The sequence below is a fragment of the Epinephelus lanceolatus genome, chromosome 3, assembly GCF_041903045.1.
Source record: "Epinephelus lanceolatus isolate andai-2023 chromosome 3, ASM4190304v1, whole genome shotgun sequence".
Lineage (NCBI taxonomy): Eukaryota > Metazoa > Chordata > Actinopteri > Perciformes > Serranidae > Epinephelus > Epinephelus lanceolatus.
The window spans coordinates 28,033,834-28,045,713 of NC_135736.1; the positions used below are offsets into that span (position 1 = coordinate 28,033,834).

The following is an 11,880-nucleotide window of genomic DNA, read 5'->3' on the forward strand; positions in this document are numbered from 1 at the left end:
AGTCTGACACATATATGACCTAAAGAAGCACACTGTGTAAGTACAAAAAATACAAAGCAGCAAAAGTCACAGGAAGACACTAAAAACTGACAGACAAGCTAGTAATTGGGATGAAGATAACTCATGCAATCAGGGTGGTGAAACTAAGATAAGCTTTTGCTCATTTGGCATCACCATTGTCGAGTGGTAAACAGATTGCATGTCTGAATTATGTGTCGTGTACATTTTGCAGTGTTTCTTTTTCTCTAGATGCAACGTATGTTGTGTCAAACAGCTTCATTCACTTGTTTTTTTTAGCTTGCAGTGCATCGAGTTTTCTCTCTGCCACTGTGGACTTCAATACAAAAACAAAAAGTTGGCAGGGTAAGACAAAACAAAAATCCCACTTCCAGGCCCCCAGATCATACAAAATAATTTCAGAAATCCCCCCAGATTGGTCCTTCAGAGCACAGTTAGTCATTCTAGTCAACATAGATTCATAAGAGGCAGTTTTTATCATGTAGGAGATCCATTCTTTTACTTCTGGGGACTCCGTTGACCGTCAGTACCTGTCGTATAGTTCTAGCAGCTGTGATGACTCCAGCCATAACAACTGAGAATTCATCCCTTGACACATTATGCACTTGTGATCTGTCGGCCAATAAACACAGTCTCGGAGACACTGGCAATGTCTTACCTAGTCATTTACTCATGTGTCTAAGAACTGTTCTCCAAAAGGGCAGAATGAGTGGACAATCCCAAATACAGTGTAAAAAAAAAAGTGCCAGTTTCTTCCTGTCATTAGTCAATCATTAGTTGATAAACCCATCCTATGCAGCCTGGCTGGTGTCCACTAGTGTCTGTATTATTTTATATGGGATGAATTTACTTTATGGTTCCCTGACACATTTACCACTGTCAGACAGAATCTTAAACCATTGCTCTTCATCCAGGGTACATCCAGGTCTGTCTGCCACATTATTTCCTTCTCTTTTAATCCCTGCAGCAATATGTTTACACTCCTGCACCAAGACTCAATCTGCTTTTGTGCCAGCATATGTACTGTACAGTAAAAGGCATACATAGTCTAGAAGAACCCTGTCTTCTAGAAATTGTACGTTTGTGTGTTACTTAACTGCCGTCTCATTTATATTGTTGTGGCATTGTAATCGCTGCCTGGATTATGTTCAGAGGCCACATTTCAACAACAAATGCACTTTGGTTAAGTTCAGGGAGATATCGTGATTTTGGTTGAATGTTAATATAAAAAATTAATGCTGTAGTCATTATAAATGGTGACTGTATTGCATGATTGGCAGAAAACAACTTAAATACGTTGTCAGTAAATATTCTGCTGATACATCCAGAGTCAACATTTTTACAACATACTAGATACGTTAATTAACAACATTTCCTTACTATGTTAAACCGTATTTTTCACTGCTTTATGCTTCCCTCAAACATATTTGCTGTTTCAGATTAGTTGTATATAAACTTAATTTCTAGGAGACAGTGCTGGTGCAGCTCACGTTCTGACCGTGAGTGTGAAGATTCTTGGCTGACTCTGACATTGTCCAGAGGAAAGAAATATTTCTACTTTCATTTTCGGCTGTTTATTCAACCTCTAATCAGACAAAAAAATATTTTCTCAGTCATTTGTTGGAATGGCTGACAGTACAGAGATTTCCAGTTTCACTCAGAGGTTATGACATCTTCGCCACTGAGACTTCCACCTCCCCACTCAAATATGTTATGTGTCAGATCAAGAATTCAAGAATTTGGATTGTCATTATGAAACTGCAAATGTGTGTATACTATTAAGACTTCACACATATTTATATATAGAATAAGGCAGGAATGTAAGAGATAAGGAATATTCAATGATGAAATCTCACCAAGTACAAAATATGAGCAATATTAACAAAAAATGTATTTATAAAAAAGTACAACTTTGGCATTTGGTTTTTGGCTCTACAAAGAAATTGCATCTGAGAGTGTCACGGTGGTGCAGTGGTTAGCATTGTCACCTCACAGCAAGACGGTTGCTGGTTGGGAGCCCTTCTGTGTGGAGTTTGCATGTTCTCAGGGTACTCCGGCTTCCTCCCACAGTCCAAAGACATGCAGGTTAATTGGTGACTCTGAATTGTCCGTAGGTGTGAATGTGAGTGTGAATGGTTGTCTGTCTCTATGTGTCAGCCCTGTGATAGTCTGGTGACCTGTCCAGGGTGTACCCTACCTCTCGCCCAATGACAGCTGGGATAGGCTCCAGCCCCGCCCACGGCCCCTAACAGGATAAGTACAGTAGGGACTGAGTGATTTGAGTGAACTGACCCTTTAAAAAAAGTGCACAGAAGGCCTATTATGTATTGATCAAGTACAAATTGGCAAAAACATCACAGTCCATCAAAATGTCATGGTATCCCAGGATTCAGATGGCCCCACTTTTCACTGTTTAACTCTTTGCTCTATTACAAGCTGTTTTAATGCTTTGACACGGTGATGTAATACAATAAAAAAAACCAGTGTGACAGCAAAAACCACATCTGAAAAGCAAGCTTGCAGCTTCGAGCTTGTAATGTTAATTATGTGTTGAGAACATGTCACAAATGACCTGAGGTGTTGGAATCGTTATATTGGATTGCATTTTTTAATTATTTGGGTAGTAGTTTGTTTTGGTTCTTTTGTTATAGCTTCAGTGCTCTGCATCTCCCATACTGTTGTGGTGCAACATGGATCAAAATATTCAAATTTAACATGAAAGTTGTCACGTAGTTTGCACACATTATACAGTGTGGTAGAACCTGTATTAGCTGTTACGTCTTACAGTAAATCGCTGCCCTGTGCAGCCAGAGACAGCTTCACTAACAGAGATTCACTTCCTTTTTTAAGGGTACATCAGTTACACTAAATCCTGGAGGGCAACACTTTGTTTCCTGTTTCTGGAAATCTAACCGTGACTCTTGCCCCACACCAAAATATGCTTTCAGACAGCAGCATCATCGTTGATTTATGTCTGAAGCATTAGCAGACATGAGTTAATGCAGCGTCACTATGAGGTAGTAAAACCTGAATTAATGAGCCGCATCTTGGCTGACAGGTAGTTTTTTTAGATTTATGTGATTACTATTTTTAAATCTAAAGGAGAACATTTATAAAATGATCTGGTGCGCTTTCTCTCTCAGATCTCTGAAGCATTCAAAAAAGGCTCCACTGTCACGTATTAAAATACAACCGTTTCTATTGGCTAATTAAAGAGTCCTGTTGAAGGAAGGACATTATCATAGTTAAAACTGGCTCTGAGTATAAGTCTTTATCCCTGGCATTGACAGGTGCTGAAAACAAATAAACCATACAAAGACTGAATATTCTAAGTCTTACATCATGGCCCCTGAAAATTCTGGATTCTTATTGGTTGGAAGGTTTAACGGAGACAGCTCTGACACAGGTGCTTGTTTGCAGTTCTAAACTATAGATCATGTTGCGATGAGATCACACCAGCCGTGACGCCAATCTGCAACTTAAAACAAATATTTCCGGACCCCTTGCTCAGACCATACCCATCTTCAAGCTTGGCATTCATTGTGGTCTCAACTACACGCCTGTAAAGTTTTGTGACTGCGTCTTGCAGAGTTGTGATGTTATTGTATTGACAAAAGGAAAGACAGTATATATATAGACAGTATATATATATATATATATATAGAGAGAGAGAGAGAGAGAGAGATAAACACCTGGCAAAGTACTCAAAACAGCCACTGTGATAGTTCCCATCACAACAGGTGTCTCTTTGCCATGTTGACACACACACACACACACACATACACAGACACACACACATAGATGAAACCAACAGCAGCTCCACTATTGTGGCTTTTAAAGATATACATCTGCTGCTCCGTGAGAACTGCGCAGGTTTCATTTTAAAAGGGTCTGATATTCGCGTGAATCTGAACGTCCACATCAACTATTGGTCAGAGAGGGAGAGAGAGATGCGGTCAGGCTGGTACACTGGCAACGCCTGAAAGAAAAGCTCCAGGGTGAGAGGACCAGAGAGGAAATGGGACCAAAACTGAACAGCAAATAAAAAGATGTGGAGAAGTCACAGGTAAGAGTGAGGGAAAGAGAGACACTTAAATACTTAAATAATATAACGTGTCTGTGTGTGAGAGGGAGAGCTAGCTACATAAAGTCGTCTCTGCTGGAAAGACAGATTTAATAATACTGTGTAGCAGAACTCTGCTTTTGTGAGTTGGGTATGGTCACTGTTTGAGAGTGTATGTCTTTCTTGGTTTTAAAACTCCCGGATGCAAATTTGTGTTTCTCTGAGTAGCAAAGGCATGACCTGCCCTACTCTGCCATAGGCGGGATTTGTACTTGTGCAACAGACTGTACGCCGTTGTGAACATTTATACTAGTGCGGTGGTGTGTCTGTGTCACTCTGCAGTTACACCTCCAAAACACTAGTCAGCGGCGGGGTCTTTGTGAAGAGCTGTAAAGTTTAGTTGATTCAAAACACACATTAAACACACATTTAACATGGCTTAATACAGACAGTTTCAAACACAAGTACACAAATTGGCTACTCTGACTCTGATTGGCTTACCTAGACATTGGTACCCTAACCAATCTAAATCCTCTTGCTTCTAACCAACCCAACCAATGACAGCAATGAGCACGAGCCAATCAGAGGGATAAATATGTCGAGTCATGCCTCAGCTATCCCAGGAAGCGCAAATACGCCTCCTGGAGCAGCATTTTGAATCCTTCCTGTTAAGTTAGACGTTACCTGTCAGCGCAGACATCAGATATTCTGAGGCTCAGGAGCTAGCTAACTATGTTTCATGATGTTTAAAACAGAAAAGCAAGATTGTAATCAGTTGTATGTTTAAAGTAAAGACTGCTGTTTTATTTTTAAATTTGTTTATACAGTATATGGCAATTTGTTGGCAAATGTCTGTGGCACTGTAGAAGCAGTACGATACTCTTCAAGTTTGTATGTTGAACAGTTTGTTGGGCATTACCCATCAACACTGCACGTCTCAGAAGAGCTGAGCTGGCAACAAATATGTACTAAAGGTCTCTGCTGCAAATCAGACACACCTAGAATGTGAGGAAATATGTCAGCATTGGGTGTAGCTTTTTTTAACTTAGTTTTTTTTTTTTTTTGTTTTTTTTTCACTTCCCAGAAACTCAAACAGTCTTTTCAAGAATTCCCAGGCTGTTTTTCACAGCTGTGCCTATGTGGCTTACAGGCAAACAATAAATTAAAATAAACCTTTGTAGCTTGAAGTATTTATTTTGAAATAAAACAGTTAGGAAAAGGGAATGTTGGACAAAAAAGGCTAGAATAAAAAAGGTGAAGGTTGGGGAGGGGAGTTGCATGTGTGTGTATGCAGAGGCGTGATGTTTGTATAGAGTCAGGTGGGGGAGATAAAGACATATATATATACAGTAAGATATGTAGGCGGATTTCAGTTACCTCACTATGTTAGTCTGGAGATAGCAGGGCCCTGTCTTTTAATAAATATTTCTTTTAGGAGTCTCAAGGAGTACGTTATCTGTTCCATCTGTTCCATTTCCCATGCCTTCTCAGTCTACAGTACATATTTTATGTCAGGGGTCAGGGTTTAACCACTTAAACTGATGCATTTAAGTGCTGCTGTTGTCAAATGCTGTTGCCCTGCAGTGTTAGACCGAATACTGCTATCCTTGAATCTTTTGTCAGATTTTAGTCAAATATTTTCTTAAGTGCCTCAAAAATCTCTCCAAAATGTACTTAACTTACTGCATTTCCAAAATATGTGGGTACAGTTGCCAGTTTGTGCACCACAGTTTATCAGGTGTCGCTTTGTGCCATAGATTGTACCAAAAATTTGAGAAAACAGTCTCACCCCAAGGCCCAATCAGTAAAAAAAAAAAAAAAAAAGTATCATCAAACAAAATGGTTTGATACCTGAACCATACCAAACTGTAGTTGTGAAATATATTCACATGGGGTTTGGAAGAAGTTGTGAGCAGCAGCAGGAGCTTTCTTATTAAGAGAACGCCACAGAGATGTGATTATATAATTCATGGAGGATATACAGAAAATTAGTCTACATATGACGTTACATAATACGTTATGGAACAAGACAGTTACCATGGATGTAACTGTAAGCTCCTTGTTTATACTACACCAGCCAGACAGTCATAAAATACATTAAAGGGATAGTACACCCAAAAATGAAAATTCAGCCATTATCTACTCACCCATATGCCGATGGAGGCTCAGGTGAAGTTTTAGAGACTTCAGGAGATCCAAGGGGAGAGGGGCTAGCAACACAACTCCACCTAATGGAGGCTTACGACGCCCCAGATTCAAATGTCCAAAAACACATAATTGAAACCACAAAATATCTCCATACTGCTCGTCCGTAGTGATCCAAGTGTCCTGAAGCCCAGACATAAAAAGTTGTTTGGAAAAACGTCATTTGAACTCTGTTTTTAGCCTCATTGTAGCCTGTAGCTCTGACTGCTTCTCTGTGCTCCGTGCTCACGTGTGCACACGAGACCAGCAAAAGCACATGAACAACTTTTTATGTCTGGGCTACAGGACACTTGGATCACTACAGACGAGCAGTATGGAGATATTTTGTGGTTTCAATTATGTGTTTTTGGACGGTTGATTCTGGGGCGCCATAAGCCTCCATTAGGTGGAGTTGTGTTGCTACCACCTCTCCCCTGGGATCTCCGCAAGTGTTGTGAGGACTCTAAAACTTCACCTGAGCCTCCCTCGGCATATGGGTGAGTAGATAATGGCTGAATTTTCATTCTTGGGTGCACTATCCCTTTAAGTGTCATTCACATATTCTGTTTTTGTTTGAAGCATATTAAACAACTACATACTTAATTCAGTAGGAAGTCATCCTGTGTTTTGTGTTTTGTGTCTGTCTTTACAAACATAATTTAAAAACTCATTCATGTTCACTTTTTTTTCTTTCTTTCTTTCTTTCTTTTCCTCCCTCCATCTTCTCCGTCCTCTTTATTTGATCACCAGAGAGGGATGTCGCATTGAGAATGTTCAAAAGAATATTAGAGCCAGGAAATATGCCTTCAACATGTTGCAGCTGATGGCCTTTCCCAAGTGCTACCGACCACCGGAGGGGACGTACGGCAAAGTTGACTCTTGAGGCCATAAGCCGTGTACTGTAAAACAAAAGCTTCAAATGTAAAAATGTTTTATTGTTCGTAACCAAAACAAAAAAAGTGCTGGATTTTATATTTTGCTGATGGTTGTTTAGTTTTTGGTTGCTCTGTTTTCTTTATATGTTATTATGTGGTTATGTGTTATTCCGTTCCCAAGCTGGATTTGCCAACATGTTATGTGTAAAATTGATGCACTTTTCATTGTTGCCTTGTTTATTTTTCATGACCTGAGCAGTGATAAACAGTAACAGTGTAACTGTGGTCACACCATAGTGTGTGGGTCATCTCTGTGTGTGGCTGCACAGTACGTTAATGATCTGTTTTAAGACTTCAAGCAGTGCATTTGTATGACTAAAGAATATGTAGTATTAACTTAAAGGTCCAATACCAGCTTGGTCTGAACTGTTTCAGAGGTGATGACATATAAGAAAGCTCCACCCACTGACTGATTGTCTTAAAAGTTTTCAACAGTTATTGGACTTTTGAGTTGAGACTGTTTTTGTTAAAGCAGTGCGTCACTCACAAAATGACCATTTGTATATTAATAAGTCACGCAGTGTTACCCTGAATTTGAGAAATAACTTTTTGTGCATGCCTTGACAAAAAAAAAGGTGAACATATTGATTTATTGACTGATTGAGGACCACGTTTAACAGCAGCAAAACTATATTAAAACATCCGTTTACAAACTCGCACACAACTTGTGCAGTATAATCCAAGTCTCATTTATCCAGTCGTATGCTCAGTACTTCCCAAACACATGCAGGTTCGCTTGAAAAAACAACCTTAGTATCAGAGTCTGGCTTTGAAGAGAGCATAGATAAGTTTCTTATCTAAGAGTTCAGTTTGAAATATTAAGGTTTAAGCGAAAGTGCAAGTGTTTGGAAAGTACTGAGCATATGACTAGACAAATGAGACTTGGATTATACTGCACAAGTTGTATGAGAATTTGTAAACTGATGTTTTGATATAGTTTTGCTGACGTTAAAGGTAGTCCACAATCATTTAATAAATCAATATGTTCACTGTTTTCTGTGGAGTCATGCAAGACAAAGTTTTCTTAATGAATTCAAGGTAACACGGCTGACTAACTAATACACAAATGGTCATTTTTTGGGTGAAATATTTCTTTAGGTTAATTGATAACTCTAAATTGTCCATAGGTGTGAATGTGAGCGTGAATGGTTGTTTGTCTCTATGTGTCAGCCCTGTGATAGTCTGGCGACCTGTCCAAGGTGTACCCTGCCTCTCGCCTGATGTCAGCTGGGATGGGCTCCAGCCCCCCCGCGACCCTCAAGAGGATGAAGCGGTTAGAAAATTAATGAATATACTGTTCCCAAGGCCAAGAATGAACATCCATGCCTCAGTTATTTTTGTGGTATAAATACTGCTCTCCACAAACTGTTTATAGCCTCATTCCATGTTTGGATGTACCAAGTTTTACATGACGAATGTGCAACATTCAGAACTGAAATTGTATCATGCTCTACAGCAGTGGTTCCCAACTGGTGGGTTGCAGTCCAGAAGTGGGTCTTGGGTCCATCCTGAAGGCAAGTGACTCGCAAACATGTCAAGTTTGCAAACATCACACTTTATATTTAAGTACAGTGAATTTCCGGTACAGAGCTTTTATTTTAAAGTGCTGTTTCCTGCTGTAAAGTGAGGAGTAACACACAGCTTCGTGACAGAGACAGCATACTAGCTCGACAACATGGCCAAACACAAGTATGATGCTGAATATATTAAACTGTGTGGACCTTGAACTAATGACTAAGGAGAAATCTGGACCCTGTGGCAGGACCAGTTGGGAACCACTGCTCTACAGAATTTCATCCATTCCCGCAGTTCTTGAACAACTGATCTGCAAATTGTTATAGCATCACATATTCAGGTCTAAACTTTGCCTGTTTTTTATTTCTTGACTTTTGCATATGTATTTTCATTCATGTGTAATAACAAACCAGTATTTCAACCTGTTTCCTAACTCATCCCACTTTCTTAATGGTTGCACCTGAGCTTTTTCCATAGTATTTTTATATCTCGAGGTACAGGCCAGCGAAACCACATGAGGCACAGGAGGAAGTTAGATCAGGATGAGGACCATCGTTTCTAAATGCTATGTGTCAAATTCAATTATTTATTTTTGTATTTTTAAGTGATTTTATATTCCAAGGGTTGCTGCCTTGGACTTTAATGCATGTTTGAAATGTATTTGTTGTGTTATACTGTACATTGGATATTTACAATTGTCTATTTGAAATTAAATAAAACAATGAATTGACGTGGATATTTGTGATTGTCAAAAGTCAAAAGTCTGATGAAGAGCCTGACGCTCGAAACGTTACTCATCTGAATAAATTTCGACTGAGCATTGGAGCCCTGCAGTGTGCGAGCTGTTTGATTTCTCTGTTATTTGTGATTGTATAATGATGGACGTGTAATGTTTTTCACACTGTTTTCATTTAATTTCACGGGCATGTGTTTAATTGAACAGTTAAATGAGTCATAATATAATCCATATGTTGCATTAAAAATATTAACAACTTGCAAGATATATTCAAGTTAAGTATTCAAAGAGATCATTTTTGTGTGTGTGGTTAAAATGAGAAAAACCTTTAAAAATGTATGTTCAATTAAAACCTTTAGATACCAAACACTACACTTACCCAAATATGATACCAAAAAATTGTATTTTCAGTATCAAATACTTGACTTGCTTTCTCCTTCAACAGCAGCTGCAGTCAACCTTCATTCACAGAAATAACTTTAGATTCCAGTGGTGACCCCGGGGTCAAGGCAAAAGAAAAAAAAATCATGGTACATGTTTAAAAAAAAAAAAAAATCAAAAATTGCACCTGAAGCATAACTCTCTCCTCTGCTCCTCATCTGTATGCTCAGTATGTTTATGTAGTCCTCCCTCAACCAGTAAATCACCCTCACTTCTGGCAGAGCATCGCAGCTAAGTGAAGCGGGTACACAGAAGGAAGTGTGTTTAGCTGTGCTGCAGGAAAAGAGCCAGGAATGTTTGGTAAACACTGAACATACTCTGACAAAAGACAGGTGGATTATGCTGCAGAGGCCGTTTAGATTTGATGCTTGTTTTACAGATTATCGGATCACATTACAGTTAGCATACTCTCAACATGATGAGCAGGATGTTCAGTCTTGTTTTAATCATGTTTTAATCTGTGTTTAAGTTTATTTTAGTCATTTTCCAACCTGTACAACTCAAATACACATGAGAGAAAAATAATAATAACAATAAGTAATCATTACTTTTGAAGCAGTTACAAACCAATGCTGACCGAAAAGGTGTTGGCTGAAGCCTCAACGTACTGCACCTACCCTTTTTACATTAATTGTTTTGTACCTGTTTCTATCAGGCGGCACGGTGGTGCAGTGGTTAACATTGCCGTCTCACAGCAAGAGGCTGCCTGGCTTGGACCCATGGTGGGAGAGCCCTTCGGTGTAGAGTTTGCATGTTCTCCCCGTGGCAGCATGGGTTTGCTCCGGGTACTCCAGCTTCCTCCCACAGTCCAAAGACATACAGGTTAATTGGTGACTCTAATTTGTCCGTAGGTGTGAATGTGAATGTGAATGGTTGTCTGTCTCTATGTGTCAGCCCTGCAATAGTCTGGCGACCTGTCCAGTTTGTACCCCGCCTCTCGCCCAATGTCAGCTGGGATAGGCTCCAGCCCTGCTGACTCTAATTTTGAACACCTTCTGTGCACAGTCTGGAAGCAGCTTACTTTTTTACTTATACATTCAGTTTTATAGTTCACAAAAATCTCTTAAATTGAGAGCATGTGAATTAATAATTTTACCAGTTTTAACAGCTGCTGAACTTCGGACCTGGGCCTGACCCAACTAGAGGCCACATTTTTATTTATTTCATCAATTACTGTTGTGTTCAGCAGGTTAATACAATTCATTGACCACGCTCTGTCTCTTCTTTCCCACTGGGCAATAGTAGTAAACAGTTGGCACAGTCAGAGGGAGAGAAGAGAAATGTTTTTAAATAACCAAACCTGAACCCAACCAATCCAAGCCCAAAGACATACCCAAAAAATCAGCCTAAACCCAAACTGAAACCTGATACTGTGTCTGAACCTATCAGGTTTCTGTCTGGCAGTAGAACTTTAGAATAAAGAGCTGATTTCCCATTATGGATTCACTGTTGCCAAGCTCAGTTTCAATCTGATGTCATTATTAGTGTTATCCAATGACTCATATTCATCACTGTTGGAATTTTATTTGGAAAGGCCTCTAATGTGGTCTGTTTAGAGGAGCTCTTTGATGAATACACAGAGGAATATATACATAGTTATGAAGCAGAACCATTGCTATTAATAAATACACTTTTCATGCTACAAGAAGTTAAAATATCCTTTGTCCTTTCTGAAAATTAATCTGTACATGCAGGTAATAACAGCATGCTGCTTTCATTTTGTGCAGATGTCTGATATCTTAGCTTCATCACAGACCTGGACTTCCTCCAACGTAATTTCAAAAGTGGTTTTGTTGTAGTTTTATTTCATTTTCATTTTCAACATAAGGGTCGTGTGTTTAACATTTCTGTTAGACGAGTTCAAAAGGCAGTTTGTTTTTTTTTTTTAAAAAAAAGTGTTTTATGCGGAAAGGAATGTGCTCAGCATGTTTGCTTAACCTCAAGGATACACAATGCACTTTGGTGAGTGTGGCTGCATTCAGACCAAT

The 11,880-nt window shown here is 39.2% G+C and overlaps 1 protein-coding gene across 1 annotated transcript in view; it reads left to right on the forward strand.

Moving 5' to 3' along the window:
• inpp4b (inositol polyphosphate-4-phosphatase type II B) overlaps positions 1–9,540 on the forward strand; it is a 205,751-nt gene extending 196,211 nt beyond the window's left edge. Inside the window, exon 22 of the mRNA XM_033624596.2 lies at positions 7,016–9,540. Coding sequence (XP_033480487.1) covers positions 7,016–7,148 — 133 coding nt within the window. The 3' untranslated portion in view covers positions 7,149–9,540. The remainder of the gene's footprint in view (positions 1–7,015) is intronic.
• The last annotated feature ends 2,340 nt before the right edge of the window (positions 9,541–11,880 follow it).